Consider the following 22,282-nt stretch of genomic DNA (forward strand, 5'->3'; position numbering starts at 1 on the left):
CATTGAATTTTGTAATAATGCTCATGAAAGATGCCAAATTGATAGTAGTAGAAACTGACAGACTTTATCCACAAAGCAGGCACAGTATAGGAAGTGAAAATAAAAGCTTCCCCTTGAATGTCCTGCTAATAAACCTAACCAGAGAGCTGGGTCCAGTTCAGGGCTTTAGTCACTACACCCTTTCAATCCTCTGCCTTTCTGCTAAGCTAGCCCATTAAGGTTGGCTGTCGTGGTGTTTCAGGACACCTGCCCACTACAAAACGCGCTGACATAGACAACCCACATTACACAACTTAGCAACTGCCTGTTTCTGGAATTCCTACTCCTAATTTATTGGAGTGGGGGAGGTTTGGATTTGTGTAAAAACTCCACTTTTCATAGGAGAACTGCAAAGATTTTAAAAAAGGAATTTTTACCTGATACTCATTTTCTGTTTTCCAGTTCCATTAAGCCAGAACAAAGGGGTTTTTGTTTTTCCCTGCAACCTGTCAATCAAGCAGAGGTGACCAATCACCACTCTGAATTTTCATGTCTTCAGCACCTCTTCAGAAAGCCCCTTTCTATTCTCCCCAGTAAAGCACTTTTGCATTTTCTTTAAAGCAGAACCAAAAATAAAAAAATAAAAAAAAAGCTTTCCCTAACTGTGGCAGGCCCATATACTGCCAGAAAAAATGATGGTGTTCAGCCTGCACACGGTAGCACTGTGCACTTCTGCAGCACCTTCCAGAGGCCATCATTCAAAATTTAATGAACTAAGCCTCAAAAATCCCATGAGGCAAGCACTGTCCTCACTATCTTACAGGCTGAGACTAAGACAAGAAGTCCAAGTCTTTGCCCCCGGTCTTAGAGCACATCCACACCCACACCCCTGCACGCACCCCCACTGGTAAAGGCTGCTACACCTACTACACCACTGCTTTCCATTATGTGACAGAGGTTGTTCTTACTACAGGTAGCTTCCATAAAAGTTTCTGGATTAGGGAAAAAGGAACATAAACCGATCTGAGTTTTATGTTCTGTTTTGCCCATTACTCCAGAAGGAATGGATTCTTAATAGAAGCATCCTACAGAAAAAGATGGGAAATAAAACCAGAGCTCCAAGTGAATGACACTAACGTCACAACAGCTAGGAATGCAGAATTTATTTAGGCTAAGCAAGCTCCAACAACCAAGGCAAAGCTACAACTTCGTGGTGTGTTTTGAATGCAGAAAGCTCATCTTATTAAAGGGAGACGGTGTAGGGAGGCAGGTGCAAAGGGGAAGGAACTTCAGCCGAAGACTAAGCTTTACAAATGTACAGTAAAAACCTGGAAAAGGAGTATTTACATAGAGATTTCCAATACCCTTCCCTTCCCCCAACAAAAGAAACAGAAAAGCATCGAGCTTCCTAACATTAAAGTTTTTTGTAAATAGAATTTCAGGGTCCTCTCAGAGCCTGCAATGTGAAGACTTGCTTTACAAGGAAAACAAGTCATGCCATGTAAAGAACTATTTGCTAACCATGGTGAAGGGAAAAATTAAAAACAGAAGAAAAAAAATCAGATTCTTAGATGACAGATCTTTTTAATCCTTCCCTGCAAGACATGTCTCAGATAGACCATTTTTAAGAAACTCCCAGATGTTAGACTGAAGTGTTAGGTGGATGACATTTATTTCTTATGTAAAGGAAAATACAGTGATCTACTATTCACTAATTAGTACAGTGTAAATAGTTTTATTCTAAATATGGCCAGAGTCTAGTGTAAAACATGCTTTTGGAAAGGACAAATCTTTTAGTACAGCCCCTCAAGGCCGGTATATAACTACTTGTTAGAGAAAAGCTTCCAGGACATAATTGCTATTAAAATTAAAGGGCAAACACTGCCAGAGTGTGATAACCAGTAGATTTTTTTTAAAAACAAAAATATTTTGGATTAATAAGTGATACTTCACAATGGAATGTCTTCAATAATAACACAGGAGTTGGTCATTTGGAACAGAAATTAAATGTTAACTTGCAAAAGGGAAGGTTGAAATAAATCAATGAAGCTATAACTTTGGCAAACTAGATGAGGGTCTTGAGCAAAAATGAAGCTTTCCCCACCCTATCCCTTTTAAATCAAAGATGCAAGACCTCTCTGAAGACTACATCCTGAAGAAGATGAACTGTTTATTCTGTTTGGAACCTTTCCCTGCTGAATGAGAGGAAATCAGTAGTAAAGAGAAGAGGCTGCCCATCAGAACAACAACAACAAAAAAGTTAATTCAGAGCTGTCCCTACAAAGTAATGACTGCCCAAAAGTGAGCGTGTTAAGACACTGCTGTTAGCAAAGCTAGTAGCACGGACTCCTCAGCCACAAGCAGGAAAGAACTCGTGATGCTATACAATGAAGACTAAAGTCACAAAGAGAGGAATGTTGGTTAAGAGAAAGAAAAAGGGTAGCTCTTCTTTTCCTCTCAGTTTTGAAGAATTTGAAGTTCCTAAACCAAGGAGAATAAAGTTGTGAAACTACTATACAAAACAGTATTTTAGATCCTTGAAAACAATTTGCCGTATGAAAACAGAAAAGTATTATCTACAGAGGGAGAGAGACTGGAGCAATAACAAGCCTTTTTGAGTTGTTATAAGTAGGTGGTATGAAAAACTTAAAAACTAGTTTTTAAGGAGAGTAAAAAACAGAGCACGTGGGGTAGCAGTGGGAGGGAGTAAAATGCAGAATGAATCATAGAGTAGAGTATAGCAGCCAAATTCAGCAGAATTCCTTCAGTAAATTAACTGGTTTTTTTATAGCAAGAAAATACAATTCATTCAACCTAGCTAGATTTCACAGCCATGACATGGCACTGAAAACTTTGTTCAAGTGGCACAGACCGTGACTAGTAGGAGAACTGCACAGTAGGCAGGCTTTCTAAGGAAAGAATAACAGTTACTGGTTTTGAGAAGATATAAAGAGATAAAAGAACGTGATTACTGAAGTTCCTTAAGCCAGGTGTTTCTATTAGTGACAATGGAAAAAATAAGAGTTTGCTGATGAGCTCTTTGCTCTTTTTGAGCACTGGCAAATCATCTACTAAGACCAGATGTGAGACACAGCACAAATGGTATCAACTGAAGTAATCAGAAGCCAACAGGACAAAATTCAGTAGGCCACCAACGTAGTAAGATTATTAGGAATAACTTAATGGACTTACTGACAGAAATAAAACTGGAACTGGGTCTATGCACCTCTATCTATGTACTATGCACCTCTATCACACCTTCCAACACAAGTCATCAGCAGTGCTTAAAAAAGTTGGTGAACTAAGTCTTTTCTAGCCCGAGGTAGATACTTTTTCTTCCTTCACATGAAGAGATTGAGGCCATTAGTTGGAAACACAGAGAGAAAGATCACTGTGTATTCATTGCAATGCATCACACACAATGCAACAACAAAAAGAAAACTATAATCCTAAAGCACACCAGAAGTATATCCAGACAAGAAAGAAAAAGCACACACACAGCTAGATAAGTAGACAGCAATAAGAAAGAGCTCTTCCAAAGCGACACAAAAAATCTTTGCTTCCCACGTTCAAGAGAAGTAAATCCTAACTGCAACAGCTACAGAAGAATGTTTTCACTCAGCACGAGAACGAAAAACCTGAGAGCTCAGCCTCTTAACACGGACACTTAGGGAAGAGGACCGCTCCGAATGCATGTACAAAGAGACCTCTAGCAGGAAGAGAGCGTGTCAACTTACATGTATGTGAACACGTGAAAATCAATTACGAACAGCACTCAAACTTGAAAACTAAAATTTAGATTCTACCAGTCAGAACGCTGGTATGTTAGAGCAACTTTCTGAAAATAGAAAAAAAAAGACAACTAATTATTATTAAAACGAATAATCTCTTTCATAATTGCTGAAAGTGCATGATAGCTGCTTGCACTGAGTCAGTCTCCAGCTTTTTTGAAGTCCCCTGCATATTTAGGTTCTCTTTCACTTTAAGGAGCAATCTCTGATCGCAGCATGCTCCCGTGATAAGCCAAAAAAATATCTACAGACTTCCTACAAAGTCAGAAGAGATTGCTGCAGCATTGGATGAGTGGAAAACAACATTTAATTTTTTCTTTAAGCCAGTTTAAAAAATAAAAAATTAAAAAAGGGCTTCTATACTGCTTCCAGAACTCTAAGAAAAGATCAAATGGTAGGAAGAGGACAGGACAGTAATTTAACCGAGAGTGAAAAGTTTCCATATTCCTAGAATCCCATCCCAATCAGTTATCTATTCTATTCAGGAATATTCTGTGTCTTCAAAGATGAACATATCCAAGAAAAGATCTGAGAGATTGCCCTATGGCTGCCTGAAGTTATATAAAGCTCTACAAAATACTTACAATTTCTTTTTTTCTTAAGGAAATGTTTGTTCATAAACATTCTGCAAACTCAGTACTGGCTTTTACTGGGACCATGATGATGGCTTTACTCTTCAGGATCCTTATGTGCTCTCACATACTATTTCAAAAACATTTCAGTAGGACTATGACTGACCAATTCAAAAATGTTGCATCTAAAATCTTATTTGAAGTCGTTCTGTATTTCAGATGTGGTCACTACAAAACCTGATCTAAAAATACAGTCCCATATAATCCCAGCAAAACAGGAGTTCTCTTCAGACTTTATGAAGGCCACAACACACAAAATAACTGGTCTTTAAATTTCCAGTACTGCTGTAGATTACACCAGGCTGTCCCTATGAGCAAGTGGTATGCCTTTTCAGACATAAATCCAAAAGAATCCCCTCATATTGGGAAACAAGCAATGTACAGAGCCCACTGCTGAGCTGCCCAGGATGGAATCTGATCTTCCACATTGTTCTTCTGCAATTTTTTTGGTATGCTATTTAGGCTAAAGTTCAAGTAGGCTGAAAAATCAACTAGCTGTCAACAGCTACTAGGTAGGCAATCCAAGTTTACTAATTAGTGAAAAGGAAACAACGTTGTAACTGATATGACAACACCAGAGTTTATCAGGTTGCATTGAAAGTGAAAGTAGGGTTACAAAATAATGAATCACATTGCAGAGATCAGTGAAAGAATATGCTTTCTTTTGTAAGATGAAACTGTCCGCTACATTTTCAAAATAATGACCAGACCTCAGAAGACAGGGTAGGAAAAACACTATGTTAAAAAGATATAACGAGGCACAGCATAGGAATTGCCTAGTAAAAGGAGGTTGGAAATAGATGATCTGAAGTCCCTTCCAACCCAAACCATTCCTTGATTCTATAAATCTCTCAAGTAACCACACAAAACTAAAAACAAAGAACATAGTCAACAACCAGCTCTCTCAAGAAGCAGGAGCATGCAGAAAAATCTGAATCACAAGTTGGTAGCCTCTGCTTGATTGACAATTTGCAGGAAGAAACCCTTTTCACCTGAAACAGTTGATGCTGTAATACTGACACAGTAAATTCTAAACAAAATAAGGATTAAATTGTAACAAAATATTTAAACCATCTTGGGAGTGGTTGGGGAGTCTGGCCAAATTCACAAAAGCTTGACAACACCTCCATTATCGAATGCATTACTACTGTCACCTCCACAGTGGTTCCCAAGTTTTCTCACTGATTTATATAAAAACACGAGATGTATAAGAAAGGGTACAGAGACTGTGGAGAGGGGAAAAAAATATCACAAATATCACTGCATCAAGTAGTGCAGCAGACTCTCCTTTAACTTCAAGGAGCGTCAAAATTACACTCTCAACAGTTTCCACTGAAAAAAAAAATAAAAAATTAAAAAATGGAAATTCTTATGGGATGCTTGAACTTGTGCTTTACTTGGACAAGTTTTTCGTATGACACTTTTAATCACTGCTTACACTAAAAGCTTCTAATAGATTTACAATACAACCAGAGATCAAGGCTGAGAAAGTGTTTCTATTGAAAATTTTCAAAAGATATAGTATGTGTAGCAAGACTGGGGAGTATGTAAAAGCTTGAAGAAAGAGCCATGCCACATGACTACCAAATATCTTCCAAAAGTAATTAAGGACCCACTTGGAAAGAAATGCATGGAACCAGGAATAGTACCAGACAACTTCACATTCTTATATACCAGCTAGTTGCAGACGTGGAAACAAAACCTCAGATGTTAGCTTCAGCAATCTTGTCCTTGCTTCCTAATGTCTGCCTGGTCTGAGCTTTTATATTTTAAATGTAAAGCATTTATCTACGTTGACTGGCATACACAAATTAACTAATACCTGGCTATGAAAAGGCATATATTCACAACCATAACTTCATATAGTGAATGTAAAGCAAAGCTATTACAAGTGTATCCACCTGCTTCAAGCTGTCTCACTGGGTGCATGACAGTACACATTTCCAATTTCAAAGACAAGCTTAACTGTTTAAATACAACTAATGTATAATACATATCACTACATTTACTGATTCTATACCTGCATTTCTACAAGAGTAACTTGTTTTCTTACAATGCCATCTGAAATAGCAGCAGCACTTCAAAGCTACACCATTATTATCATCATTTAACCAAAAGAGGGTGGCTTTACAAAGCAGGTTAACATCTGCCTGCTGATTCTACTCCCCCAAATGTTTTCAAAGGCAATCGAATGAAATTAAGTGATTTCCAAGAACGCCTTCAAAACAAGCATATCAAATACAATTTTTAGTTTCCTCAGCCCAAGGCTTCTTAAGGAAGAATCAACCTGAGAAAGAAAACTAAGGTCTAAAGAGAGCCACATTTTTTCGTTACTACACTATATGATAGATACTAAGAGCTTGAGTCTAAACTTTAAGACTGGTCAGAATATCTTAATGAACATAGAAATAAGTTGGTGAAAACAAATTTTACTCTTTTCATCATATGCCAGCATTACATACTTCACTGCATAAACAGTTGGAACATACTCTAATGGAAGCTATTGCAGTGAAGTAGTAAGCAAATAAGGTGCGAAGACAGGACTGCTCCTTGATGAGACCTTTCCAACATGCTTTCCTCTACCTAACTTTTCTAGTGCTATCAGAAATTTAGTCATTCTCTAACCCTCTAAATGTAAAAAGCAGTTGCTGGATTATTCTTGTATTCTCAACTGTAGGCACACATAGATCTACTGAAGCAAAACATTTGTTCTTCATAACTATTACTTCAGCAACACCCAGACATAACCAATACAGCTTTTCAAAAATGCATATAGAGTTTTAGTTCCGTAACATCCTAGCTTCATGTACCAGATGCCAATGTAAAGACATTAAAAATAAATTTTAAATTAACTGATAATTAATTCCAAGGTAACAATATACAGTCCTTTCCTTCCAAAAAATAATACTGAGAAAGGCATTATGTACATTTGGCTGAAGACTGTATAAAGAAGCATTTGCATTTTCTCCCTTTTCAGAATATTTCCACTTTAATTTGTGGTGAAAAATGTGTAAGTTGGTCATGCTAAGGAACAGATCTTTGTCAGGCTAAAAAAAAACTTGGCCAGCTTTCTCACAAATACAGGTCTGCTTTTTTTTTTTTTTATTTCTCTGTTTCAGAGAACAGATACTGTCCCATCAAAACTGGCTAGAGAAGCCAGACCAAGCTTCTGGTCAGCTTGGTAAGATAGATAAAGATACTCAATGCTTTGCAAAAGAAGTCATAACCCAAATAATTCAATAGTTACAAAGTTCACAGCTTCGTTAGTGTTTTTACACCATTACAAGTGTCCCCACCCCCCCCCCTTTTTTTTTTTGGTGGGGTGTGGGGAGGGATGGGAATAATCAACTTCTGCAATACCTTCCAAACCTCCAACTGAGTACATAAGTGTAAGATCAACCTACAAGTTCTTTAGCTCCAGTGACAGAAGCACCTTAATGCTTGTATGCAATGTATGTTCAGCAATGGTGTATATCTAAGTATTTTGTAACATTTTTCCATACCGGGAACCTGAGAGTTGCCGTTACCCATTAATGTGCCTGTTAAGGGGAAAGTTTATATTTAAGCTTTGATGTGGCAATATAATGCAAAGTCAGAGTAATTTATTTTCCTGAAAGGGTTCTCAACTATTTACGTAAGGTTCTAGTAGTAAGGTTCTATCCTTTAATCTCTGAACCCCAAGGATGAAAGTTTTGTCCTCATTTTTCTTTTAGTTGTCAATTAAAAAATAAGAACAGTAGAGGAAAATAAAACTTTTATGTTTATGCAGTTAAATCCAGACTTTGGCCTAAAATCTCAAGCAAATTACTTCTGGGCTGACATTTTGGATGAGTAGGACAAAAATCACATACTACTAAATTGGCATTGTAACTGCAGCTGCAAAAACTTTAACTTGTTAGCAAATTGACACTTTTCAATTCAGCTTAACACTATACTTGTTTTAATGCATTGCTTTTAATACAGATGGAAGAAACCACACTCACCACACTAGCCAAACCTTTGAATAAGCTTTTTAACACTTTGTAAAGTAAACACGAAAGTCTAAGTCCTTACTTTGTTTAAAAAATGTGTTTATATTTAAAGTCTAAGTTTCATAATCTGTTGCTAATTAATAAGCATACTGAAAAGAACACATGCAAGTGATAAAATTCCTAGCTTTGGATATAATCATTGTTTACATAAAATACAAGTAACGTGTTATATGAAAGTTTGGGATTATTCATCATGAACTTCCTACAGAAAAGTACCTAGAAGGAATGAAAGCAGCTAGGATTCTGGTACAGAAATTTAGATGAAAATATGCCCAAGCTGAAAATGACAACTTATTTTTCCCCAGAACAGACGAAAACCTAAGAAGCCTCATCCTCCCTTACAGCAACTACAGCTATATCGAATATATTGTTGTCAATCTAGGTCTCAGTGAAAAATTATGTTTTATGCTTAGGACTAGAGTTTTTCAAAAGCGGCAAAGAACTGCAAGCATACCCTATACTTTCTCCAGCACTGATGCAAGAGGCAGGTCAGCCTCCAGGTGATTTTGAAGTTATTTCTGCTGGTTTCCATCAAGCAGGACAGAGGGCCCAAGAGTGACTAACACCCATTCAAGCAGTAACAGACCGTGCTGTAACAAATCATCCGCTATTTAAGTACCAATCTGGTTTCCAGGGGAAGCAACATTTACTCAGTGACACAGAGAACAATCATGTTTCTTGGAGAGATTAAGGTTTTTCGTTCACAAATGTGACAGACAGCCTCTTTTGAAATAGCAACCAAAGGTGCAGGAGATGGAGAACCAGTTCAGTGAGGATTTTTTCCTCTTCCTCCTCAAAAAGAATCAGAAGGTTGCTTCAAATCACTAGTTTACAGAGCCCAGGTTGTAGTGCATTTCCGAATGCTCCTGGCACTCTGTGTGCTCTGATGAAATATGCTTTTGCATTTAGAAAAAAAGACTCATCAGCAAATTTGTAACAGCTGGACATAGACAGTGTGACCTTTAAGTGTCAAAGGCAGGAGGATTTTGAAGTATTCGCATCTGTCAATTTAATACAAGACTGTAAAAACATTTTTTCTGTACCAGTATTTCAAAGCATTCTTCAGAATATGATGAAAGGACTAAGGCCACCTTTGCACTGAATTCAAAGAGGCTTCCAGAAACACTATCCACCCAGAACGTGTTGCGAAAAGCACTGTAATACACAGCAGTGCTCAGAAAGACTGTCTTAAAGCTAAGGTAACAGCAAGAATTGGCCCATATGAAGTCTTCACAAGCATTAGGAGGAAAACTTGAAGAATTCCAAGCAGAAGACTGACCTTAACAGGCGTTCAGGCATACAGGAGGCCCCTGATGCATACAAATAATGTGAGATGTAAGGAAGCCTACTAATGGCTTTAGCAAAGCCTTACTTTTCAAATATCAACTTGCCATGGCAGCCAATCCAGCAAGACAGAAAAGTGACACCTAGTCATGTAAGATCTTTGGGCTGGCTAGTTTTGTTTGGGTATCAGCTGAACCATTTTTTGTTTATAGGCATCTGTATTCCTACTTGATTTATTTCTACTTTATCCAATGTGTGTTTTTTAAAAAAAAAAAACACCATAAAGGTTAGTCAGCAAGACTTTATCAACTAATATACAAGCTTACAATACTTGCAATGCCTACTTACCATATCTGATTTAATCTGGTATCAGATTCAAGCAAAGCAATTACATTCGAAGATGCACTACAAAAAATCATATGCTCTACAGTAACAAAGATTATAGAAATCCCCGTCCTTCCCTAGTCTCTCATTCCTGATACTGCACTACAGTCACCATACTTTCAACAGCATACTTGCAAGTAACGGCAGTCACCATATGTTCCTACAACTGTTCATTAAACTATGCTGTAAACCGAATTATAAAAAATAAAAACACAAGAATTACAGGCCTTTCAATACATATCCTGAAAACTTTCAGGAAAGATTTTTTAAAAAACATACTTCTGCAGGGCGGCCCGTTCATGGGACAAGAACATTACTGTTACTGTGGGAGAAACCTACTCTGCAAGGCTCCATACAGAATGCCTCCTGCAAGCAGCCTGAACCAGCAGATCTTGGCCTTGTCACTTTTCCTTAAAGGCAAGTCTGTAAGGGAGGCCACAGAAGTCAAAGAAAAATCCAGGGCAGTACTGTAACACCATAAAGCTATTTGGGGTCAGACTCAAAGAACACCAGTACTTATGTCCAATTGCAACACCTACAAAAAAATCAATCACCAACCCCAAAACTTTTGCATCTACTTAGTGTAATTAGGCACCTCCTTTCTGACCTGGAAGAGTTTCAAGTCCCTGTGTAGTTTTCTCTTCCCCTTAAACATTCTCAGAACTGAGGAACTTCTGCTTAAGGCCTACACGAATCACGAGCGTGAGGCCAAGCTGCAGCATACACCATCTGAGTGACAATCCTGGCATTCCTAATAAACCAACAGTATTAAGTCTAATTTAAAAGTAACTTAGTGAGAACACCTGCAAGAAAACAGGTATTATGACAACTGAGTGCTGAACAACTTTTACTTATGGCCTAACACAGCACTAATCCTGCAAATTCAAGCTTGTCCAAAGCTTGAATCCAAAGACTTCAATTTACCTATAACAGGATTTCTAGATGCAGGAACACAAGCCTAGCAGAAGTGCCTGAACTGACACGCTGCAGATTCAAGATTCATACCTCTCCACTGCAGCACAACTTCAGAAGTAAGTCAGGGAAATAGTCCAGTGTAGAAATATATCGCTGAGGCACCCGCTGGGTAAGTGGCAGGTGTTGAACTGTACCTTGCCACCTGAGCAGACAACAGAATTTAAGTCTTTTATTTCCCAGCTGAACAGCTTAACTAAAAAAAGCCAAGTACAACTGCCACCGTTCCTGTGCCCTCATTTCAGGAGTGCGAGGCATTTCCTCCGCTCTTGGGAAGGTGCCTTACCACACCATGGATCCAGATGCCACGCTGCGGCTTTGAATACGAAGTGGCATTTCAAGTATCTCTCTACTTACTCTACCACCAAATAGCTCTTGCTAGACAGCTCACCACCTGGTGTATTTTTCCTACATTGTCCACTAAGACATCCAAATCTACCATACTGCTCAGGCAAGTGAGGACGTGGAGGAATATTGCATTCAGCTGTGGGGACTAAGAACCTCACTCCGCAAGAGCTGAGGAGCTAAAACAGTCAAGTCCTTCAGTGAATCTAGGCCCTGGGTAACGAGCCACAGCGTAAACATTTACTAGGCCTGCCTTGTCCTTCTGTAACAAAACCACTGGTTCTGTGAAACATGTAAGCTCTAAAAGTTAGCTGTAGAAACCACTTAAGGTTTATTATCCTGGGTTTCTTAGTAAGTCTGCTCAACGCTTCCCTGTACGTGGGAACTACAACCAGTGAAACTGCCCTAGTATTATAACACCAAAGCCACAACCTCAGCAGTTCCTTGGAAAAATGAGTGACAAAAACACACAAAGAACACATCTTACATTAGCAGCTGTAGTAAGTCAAAAACAGCAAGTATATTATACAGGCTACAAATAACAATAAACACCTGTACTTGCACGTGCCATTTACAGCCCTCCCAGAACTTATTTGCTACGTCTCAAAAATTGGCTAAAAAGCTTTACAGACCTCTTGATTTTGATATCCCTATGGCTAATTTCACTCTTTGGGGGTAGGGAACATCTTTCTTCAGTCTAGCTGACTCAAGTCACTAAGTTAAGCTAGACCTGAATGCCCATGAACTACGACACCAAGTTATAAAAGAAAGACCTGTATAAATTCTATCACCACAGTGAAAACTACAAGTGAAAATGTCAAACATTTAAATTATATACATACTTACTGAGTAAACCCATGTGTCAGTCACTTATGAGACTGAGTTTACTATTAATTATAAAAATCAAAATCTGGTAAAGAGACCAAAGGTGTTTTAAGTTCAGCCATGACTGTGCTAACTTATTTAACAGCAAATCTTAAGTTAAAAAACAAAACAAAACAAAAAAAAACTCAGAGAGAATGTCACAACCACTCAGTCTCCTAGTGGCACCTACCTGTAACACATCAGGGCATAAAAACTTCGATTCCCTCATCTAAGTTCAATACAGACCAAAAAATGTATTTGGCTACTAAGGCTTTGTGATTTCACGTTCATTGACCGGATAAAAGGAATTAAGTCTCTGTAACTCAACTGATGAGTTGAGTTTTAAGTGTGACAGCACTTGCATCACTCAGATTTTGATTTTGATGCTGACAATGAAGAATTCAAACTGTGGAGAACTTAAAAATACCCAACTCTACTTCAGAGATTTGCCACAATGCTTTAGGATGCACCAGCTCTCCATCTAGGATGGGAATACCTGACTGGACTAATTATCACTAGCTAACAATCCTCTTTTTCTTATTCAATCAACACCTCCAAGGTCTGCACAGAACTTTTGTTACAACAAAATCATTCAGTACTCGTTCTATACTACAGACACTGTTTTGTCAGGCAATGATGAGAGGTTCTTGAATGCTAAATCAGGTCTCTCCTGTCATTCAACGCCCAGGTTTGGTTCTTCCAGATGATGTTCCCCATCTGATCCAAGAAAACTCAGTCTGTAAAAACTTTCCCATCCCCCTGAATACCCTATTTTTGGGAGTATGAGATGACAAACTGAACAAGTTAATGGAGGTTACCACAGTTATCAAAATAATGTAATAGTGGCTAACCTAATGATGTTTCCAGTTGATATGCCAGTTAGGACACTGGGAAAAGACTGGCAGCTCTGCTTATTCACGCACTCCCTTAATAAACCAGAACTCTCAACATCTGCAGCTCTGCAGAGGTAACTATGCAATCCAGCCTCATGCTCCAGAAGCATCTTCCCCACAATCACCTAAAAACCCTCCAGCTTCCTCCCATGGCTTTTGAGGCATCAGCCACAGAACACTGGTGAAATATGCAGACACTGTAGAGAGATGCCTCTCCTGGATATCTGGCTCATAGATCTTATTCATTCATTTGAGTCAAACTGATTGCCAGATTTACAACTCCCCTCACCTCACTCAGCAGGCAGACTTCTCACATTCATTTCTAGCATGAAGCACACACTATTAGCTGCTGGGAGCTTCTGATTATCTACACATTTCTCTACAATTCCCAAGATCTTCAAATGTAATTTTTACTCTTTTTTTGGTGTTTGTGCCTCTTAACACCCTTGCAACAAGTACTTCTATTTTTCAGGGTGTTGCCTAAAGTCTCAGGCACCTGTAACTTAGATTCTGACATCTCTTGAATGGACTTGTCTTACAAACAGCAGATGGACTCAGCCTCCTCTGACTTTAAACTCCATGAAAACTATCACACATCCACTACAAGCAGTAGTGGAAAGGCAACGTAACTGCAGTGGGGACATACACCTCAACTGGTAACAGGCAATAGCACTGAGGAACAAAGATCTGTACACGTAACTCCAAGCTGATTGACTGGGATCCTTCATAAATTCAGTTACAGAAAACAATGCAGAAGGAACAATACTGAACCTAGGTCATTGCTGTAGGAGTCTAGGCTGCTCTCTTTCCCATAAAGCTTAGCAAAATTTCTTCCTTATGAACTGTCCTGTATAGTGAACATCTCAAAAACTTCTCTGGGTTCAGAGTGACCCTCCTGCTAAGTGTCTGTTTTTATGTTTGTTTGTTTGGTCAGTGTATCTATGGCAGGTGTCTTCTTCAGATGATCTTCTTTATGCTGGTTTCCAAGACCACTATTCCACTACAGCTGAGAGCTGCATGAAGCTCATTTGCCTACTCTCAGCATTCTCAATGATTCTCCATATTCTACAAAGACTTGAAATTTTCTCCAGTAGGCAAAGTCTGAATTGCAAACACATAATTACCTTTTTGAATTAAAAGATATGTACAAAGACCTACTTAATATCAAGAAACAGAAGGAAATACCGGTCTCATCCATCTTCTAGAAGAACTAGTTTAGTGCAGAACAGACCAAATTTGAAACCTGCATGTGGAGGAACTCTACACAGAAAGGCTGACAGTATTCAGTCAGGGCCAAGGCAGCATACAACAACATTGTATGAGATCAGGTGACTCCTGAAGAGCTTTAGCCAGATTAAGAATTAGTAATGCAAAAAATAAACCGGTTTTCATCTTGGTTTCCCAGGCAGGAAACAGAGCACTAAAGGAGGGTCTCTGTCACCCTGTCTTTTATGCATGATCTCTGACAATGTAACCTAGCACTCCAACTTCATATGGATGAAGCATATAGAAAGATGACTATGAAATACAGCCAAAGAAGCAACGTTTTACATTTTACAGATTTGATATTTGCCCCATTAAACTGAATAGGAATTTCTCTTGACTTCACTGGTTGCCCTATATTACAAATGCATGCTTCAAGAAGGCCTACATTAGAAAGTACTAAAAGCAAAAAGTTTAGAAAGGTTGCCTTGGCATATCTGCATAAAGCACAATAATTACCATGTTGAAGTAAGACCGGATTTTGACCCCTCTTGCCAAATCCCAAACTATGACATTTCCATCATGTCCAGCAGAGAAGAGAACTCTTGGATCAAACGGATGAGGTTCAAGTACAAACACTTCATCTTCATGGCCCTGAAATTAAGGATACAGCAAGAAGAACAAGAGAATTATCTCAAATACTTATGCAGGAATTCAAAATGATAACACTGACAACTGCAATGTTCATGTGTGAAAATGTCCAGCACATAACAACTACTTAGACTATATATTTTTTTTCAATCTGTATTATACTCTATCCAGTTGCAATTTTAGCTTCATAATAAGTATGTCAAGTATGACAACTTCTTAACAAGTTTGTCCCACAACTTTCATCATTTCATTTGATGTTTTTGATCTTAATGCTGGGCAGATTTCTATTTGTTTAGGCATGGTAGCAGTTAAAAATTTAATTTAGAGCCATGAAAGAATTAAGTATAACTAAAAGTAAGAGAACTACATCTCCAGAATTAACACTAAGTTTAAGCTTTACTTGAAATATTTCCATTCCTAGTTACCTACACCTAACTATTTTTACAACTAAAAAAAAAAAGTATCAGACATTAGTAAAAACTAATGTTTGATTCATTCTCTCTAAAAGACTGCTTTTCAGTACCCATAAAATGATGAGGTTGCAGTAACAAGCGTCTGTGTTTAAACAGGGCAACTTTATCTATTAACTGTATTTCAAACATTTGTCACGCTAAAAAAGTCAAAAGTAACAACTGTTTCCTTCTCTCCTTCCAAGATGGCATTTTAGGAAAGAAAAAAAGTCCAAAATTAGTTTCAGACATCTCAAACAATAATGGTGATTTGCACTTCAAAGCTCTATTTTCTAGGAAGCAGCTGAGAGATACCTCAATTACATTTCAATTATCTAAATACATTAATTAAGGCTGCTTTCAGGTAGAAAAAATGCTTAAGGAAGAATTTTGATGACATATATATAAATTCTGCATTCCAGATTGATAAATGAAGGGGGAGCACCTTACCATGAGAATATGAATGAGTTGGCCAGTGAAAGAATTCCAGACTTTCAGTGTCATGTTATTGACTGCAGTTATAACAGAGTTATCATGGCGGTCCCATGCCACCATGGTCACTTTCAGTTTTGTGATTTTGTCTTCAACTCCTTGTGGATTTTGTCTAAAACAAAAGAGCAGAAAGAGCTTCAAAGCAATTCTAGCTTGCTAAAAACATTTTTATGTCTGTAACAACTGATAATACTTCTGTATTTTACTTTATTATTACGAAAAACAGCATTATTTCTTCAAGAACCTGGAGGAATGAAAGACATTTTCCAATTTTTTAACATATACAATCAGAAAAGCATTACAGATTCTTAAACAATGACTACAGAGTCCTCTCAATATTTCAAAGACTATGTTGATCTGTTCTTTCCAAGATAATGCTCTCTGATACATAATCTAACCCAATTAAGATTAAAATCCATAGTATCTGTTGTGTTATGTGAAGAACGTAAATCCAGCCTCGTCAATCAGTGAACAGTAATTTGGCCTGTAGAATACCTGTATTAAGCAGTTATAAGTACAGAAAGAAGCATTCTCATACTTTTACGTTAATTAAAATTCTCAGGCCATATTCAGTACTATATCATTACCCTTATACCATTTTACTATCAGTAATAATTATGCTTAATCTTGCCTGTATTTTATTTTTATCCCTATAAAAATGAAACACTAGCTACCTGTAATATCATCTATTGGAATACTCCAAAATTATTTTTTTTGGCCATGTGTTTTTAAAATGTATTGTCCTTGAATTCTCTTCTCTTCTTTCTTCTGTGAAAACATCAACCAAGTCTAACAATAACATAGTATCACCAACGAAGTGGACGAAAATATAGGATCTTCAATATGTATTCACTATAATACATTATATATCTATATACTGTACAGCTTAAAAGTACAAGATGTAGTTGTAGACAGATTACTTTCTAGACCACTGCAGTACCCAGGAGGCTGAATTCTTTCTTTTCTCTAAGTGCACCAATTTCATTTTCTTTGATAAATAGTACTTATGAAGAAAAGATCAAATTTGGAACTGTCCTTTACACAGTAGTCAAAAGGGACAAAACAGAATTCAGCTACAGGTGCCTAAATGAAACAAGCAGTTCAGTTTCTCAAAGAAGTTCATCATTTGTGACTGCAATTTAAAAAGAAGCCATTGTTTTTTCTCCAGGATCAGTTAAAACAATGATTTTTTACAGGCCATATTTTCAAGAAAAAGTAGCTCAGTCTTTGTTTTCAGGGTGCCAACGCACTATAGACTGTCATCCAACAGCTTTATATTCATGTTTTATTGCACTTGCTTAGGACAAGATACTTTCTGATCCAAACTTCTAACTATATAGCTTATTTAGTCATCTCTTCCATGCCTCTCTTGATCTTTCAGATATCTTTTCACAGGCTTACTCCTTATGTCTTTTTTTTTGTTGTTGTTGTTGTATTAAATATCCTTCTTTAAACTACTCAACATGATCAGTGAAGGGAAAAGGTTTACCCATTAAACCATTATAAATCTTTCTAATGACCATCTGTTGGAAAACATTTCCTCCAAGCCAAAATAAAAAGGTCTAAACCACAATCCCTACAAAGTTTTTCTCCATCTTCAAGCCTTTTTCGTTATTTGGTCTTGTGTACATAAGCTTTCTATACCTACACAAAGCCTTGCAAATTCTCAGATTATTGAGAACCCATTACATAGCAAGTGACTTATTTGCTCTGGCATGTGGTATGAAAGAGCCCAAAACTCCTTCTCTGGATACACAGATTCCACAATAACTTTTAAATACTACCAGAATGCAAGAAATCTCAGCCAGAGATCTGATCTGGTTTTCTTGATCCAGAAACAAATACCCACGTAAAAAGCATAAATTTGACCTTTAATGTGGTTTGTATATCTTTTACTCCTTTAATCAAACCAAAGAACTAGTGAAGCTACTATCTAGACAAACTAGTTTCCACAGCTGAATATATAGTCAAATATTTGCTTTCATTGGACTTCAAGAGCTAGACAAGCATATTGTAGATTTAATCCATAATCATTTAAGTTTTTTTTTTCTTTTTTTTTTTTTTAAGTAAGTCAGCAAACAATATCAATAGACTTCAAGTATCTATCTGATAGCAGAATGTTCTATATTACTTACCCTGCTGGGCGAGTAGCCATATCCAACAAAATGCTTTTCCACTCCCTTCGTTTAAATTGCCAGATCCGTGCTGTTCCATCACGGCTTCCACTCACAAATCTAACAAAAGGGAAAAAGAGTTACACTGAGATTAACACAGGTCTGTGCAGAAAAGACCCTTGTAAAAAGGGATAGAAACTAGAGAATTCAGAATTCTAAAACGTAAGCTGAAGTATAAGGAGTGCAAACAATGTCAGAATGCTGTACTACTGGCTTGAGGTGAAAAAACACTTCATGTACCAGTAAAGACGTAAGGGTCTGCAAAAAGTGAAATCTGCTTCCCTAATATGAGCCCCTTCCAAACTAATGGTATTTTGATCCATGGTGCATCTTGCTTAGTTATCACAGTGCTCTGCCATGGGGACACAGCAGCCCAACAAGCATTGTAACAGCCTGCCCCTATCACTCCACATAAAGCTACTAATGGGATTTAAAATGCAAAAAATGCTGAAGTGCGAGGAGAGCTGCAAGCTGAAGTAGAGACTTGATTTGAAACAAACAAAATCTATTCCTCATTAGCTGTGTAACGAGGGTCTCTGAATAGTTGCAAACAAGCTTGAGCTTCTCCCTGACCTTTTTCTTTCCCTTTTTTTGGAGTGCAGGGTCAGAAGGAGGAGAAAGAGGTGGATGGAACACAATGAAGCCTGGTTTGCAACTAGCTGTATTGCAATAAAAGTGTATGTTAGAGCATCATTTAAATGAAATGTCAGAAATTTCATAATAAATAGAACTATTTTCTTTAGCATCCTTCACATCCAACATCTAGAACTTCAGTAAAGTATTAAAAAAGCTAAACAAAACACTGTTACATTTTGACAGTTTTCTCTTTATCTAGCAGTCACTTAACTGAAAAGAAGTTTAAACATTTAAATATATCTAAACATATAGTTATTTTACTTATGAATATATATACACATTTAATAAAAAAGTTAAAGTATTTCTATACTCCTTAATTCTGGAAAACTCAAAATACTTTAATCATTCATTGCAATGAAGACAACGGTAAAACTAAAGAGGGAGTATTATTTAAAACAAACTAGTGAGAATCCAATGATTATAGAAATTTTATTGCATGAGCCTCAAAACAGAAAACAATTTTTTAGAAACTGATATTTACAAATCTCCACAAGGTCAAAAAAAATAGGTATGAATAAATAAATAGTTTGCTTACCTGCTACTACTATTAGAGAACTGAATGCTGTCAACTTTGTCCTATATAAAAAATAAAAATAAAAAAATCAAAAGTGATTCTAAATTATCCAAATTGTTCTTTTAATCAAATACATATGTAATTTAATAAAGTATTTACAGTATGAAACTCCAACTCTGATATCTTCTCTGGCTGACCTGATCCAAAGAAATAAACCCTAATGATGTGATCTGTACTCCCAGTGGCCAAAAACATTCCACCTGAGAAAAGTAAACACAGATAAGTCGTAAGAAAAACTGGCAATCTAATGTTATTACAGTACTTTCAAATATCTGTAACATTAAATATTTAAAGTTATTCCCTTAAATTTACAGCTGCATCTCATTTCATTTGTCTGTAACTGACCTTTAAGTAAAAATAACGAGGTTGAGAAACTCAAAGTGTAACTGGAGTTGAGTTAGCTCACATTTGTTGTCAGACAAATGTGCATCCAGAGATGTACCTGAAAAATTAAGCTAACTGAAGTAATTTGCTTGTGACTAAGCTCTTAGTGGCTCAACCTTGAAGAAAACTGAATGGAAACAGAGCCCTAGTACTTTCTGAAAATACTTTTCTGTCATTTTGGTATTGTATCTAATTGTTTATGTTGTGTTCTTTACCAACTGTCAACTCTAAGTATGAATGAAATTCAGAGTGTGAGAACCTGTTAATTAGCACCTTCTTAATAAAACCTCTATAATCCTATCTCAGATAAAGCTAACTTTCAGAATCACTCTGAGGGAAAATGTCACATTTTAAAGGAACTGCAGACACAAGAGACTTACTTTCAACACTTTATGTTCAACTGTTTTCAAGAATTTCCATATCACCAAGAGTTAATGCACAGATTCCGAATATTAATCATTAATATTTGCTGTTTTTTTTCAATAACCATTTTAATTCAATTCCATCTTTTTAACAAGAAATATGCTACAGTAACTGCATTATAATTCATTTTACTCTCTAAATGACTTCTTACATTGAGACAAAGATATATACATATATATAAAAGTCTTTTACCAGCACTAAAAGAAGAACAGATCATTTGGACTCCAGGCCGAGGGCGTTCTGTAAATTTTGTTGGCCTTGGACTAAAAATAAAGAAGTAGTTAAATAATTTCCTAATACAGTTTCAAAAAACAAGTCAGTACGTTAGAAATAAAGCACACAAGGACAAAATTAAATATGACAGAACAGATGGCTGCCCATCTACAAACAATTTACTGCGACTATGCTTCATGATCTGATCCTTAGGAAACTAAGACATACAGACAGACCAAACAATCTATCCATAAAGGAGAGCTGTATTGCAATTTAAATCCCTTGTCCCTCTCCCCTCAAATATTGCTATACAAAACACTTTCCTTTAAGTAACCTGTAAAGCAGAAGACAGCAGAGCCAGATACCCAGGAGGTTGTTTTAAACCATTGAGTGTATCAGAGCTCTGGTTTTCTCCTGCAAAACATAGCTGCTTTTACTACAAGAGAGAAACTGAGGTTGGTGCTCTTTGTAGAAAAGGATACAAAAGAAATTTAAATAAATTTGAAGTATTTCACAGCATTAGAATACACCCGTTTCTTCAGAAAGCATGTATTGTTTGTGGGTTTCCAATAGCCCCCACAGAAAATTAGGACTATAGCTAGAAGTTTTAAAGAAAATTTTCTTTATGCATTGTGCTTCCATTTAGGCATTTCAGTACCTGATGTGGAAGCAGAACTAAAGCTTCATGATTTGGCACTTTAAGAGTGTGTGTGCGTAAAAACAAAACAAAGATCTGGTCCTTCAATCATTACATCAGTTCTGCTCATGTACTGCAGCAACCCCAGCTCAGTAGGTGGTCTTGCATAGTATGCCATCTGCAATCCTTAGTCCTCAAAGAATAAACTTACTAGAGAACAGCAGCATTACACCCACAAGTGTCATCACTAAAGATCTGTTTTAACATAAAAGAATGCATATTCATGACATCCAAAATTTTCTCTTTTAGAAGCAAAATGGCTTATTTTTTTTTCAGCTGAAGGCAGATGAGTAAGAGACCTTTCTCCACCTAACAGCTATTGCTATCTCAAAGAAAGGAGTAAGCATTACACCTTACTGGTGCCTATATACAAAACAACATAATAAACACACTGGGAACAGCAGTTAAGAAATCTTTCTCCGAATTGTCCATTCAATATAGGTTGATTCTGTGAATCTTCCTTCAGGACTTTTAAGATAGCTCCTTGCAAAGACTTTCGGCAGCGGATGTTACAAGATACACTAAACAACACAGATCTATTACACAAAACAGTTCAAACCCTTCTTAACTGAGATACTAACTTAAAAAGAACTATCAGATGATTCGATATGCAGCTTACATAATACGGAGCAAGTGTAAATAGATAAATAGGCTGCTGTTTTCTTCCACTGTGGTTTGTGAACTCTGCCTTTGGAGTTAGGACAGCTGCAAAACAGAGCAAGTACGCACTTATGTTCTAGTTTTATAATCATGTTAAATTCTCCAACTTATGTCTCTCTAATGTGTGTTATTTAAGGCATTAGGAGACAAGATTATGGCATTCTTTTACACTACAACAGACCGTAATCTTTACAAGATAAGCTGGACAATCAGTAACGTGGGGAAGTAAGGAAGGTGGCTGAAGGATAATTTCTTGAAACATACAGAAACCAAGTCAATCATTTTGCTTTAACAAGCATTCTCAATCCAGTCGTGTAAGTGGCTGGAACATATTAAGACACCTTCACAAACATTTCACAGAGAGGTCCAGGAAAGCCCTGGTAAACTGTTTTCCTCCCAAGATGAGAGGCTACAGTCAGACCAGAGCCTGCACTAAGAGCCACAGACAAAAAAGCAATTTGCTCTATGTGCGTCAACTAAGGGAAACACTCACCCATGGAAACATCTCTCAAGTTCACCTTCAAAATGCTGTCCTGGTGCAGGAATGGCTG

General features: G+C 37.1%; 1 protein-coding gene across 5 annotated transcripts in view; it reads right to left on the bottom strand.

Moving 5' to 3' along the window:
- Positions 1-22,282, bottom strand: part of LOC121066996 (pleckstrin homology domain interacting protein) — a 115,501-nt gene that overhangs the window by 52,638 nt on the left and 40,581 nt on the right. For 4 of the 5 annotated variants that reach the window (XM_040550890.1, XM_040550887.1, XM_040550889.1 and 1 more), the window contains 6 exons: positions 20,354-20,424; positions 19,454-19,554; positions 19,316-19,356; positions 18,106-18,204; positions 15,929-16,082; positions 14,898-15,032 (listed from right to left, as the gene is read on the bottom strand). In XM_040550890.1, the coding sequence (XP_040406824.1) occupies positions 14,898-15,032; positions 15,929-16,082; positions 18,106-18,204; positions 19,316-19,356; positions 19,454-19,554; positions 20,354-20,424 (601 nt within the window). Of the gene's footprint in view, positions 1-14,897; positions 15,033-15,928; positions 16,083-18,105; positions 18,205-19,315; positions 19,357-19,453; positions 19,555-20,353; positions 20,425-21,690; positions 21,758-22,282 lie in introns of those variants that run through there. The other variant, XM_040550891.1, reaches the window with a different exon arrangement.

The sequence above is a fragment of the Cygnus olor genome, chromosome 3 (genome assembly GCF_009769625.2).
Source record: "Cygnus olor isolate bCygOlo1 chromosome 3, bCygOlo1.pri.v2, whole genome shotgun sequence".
In the NCBI taxonomy this organism is placed as follows: Eukaryota; Metazoa; Chordata; class Aves; order Anseriformes; family Anatidae; genus Cygnus; species Cygnus olor.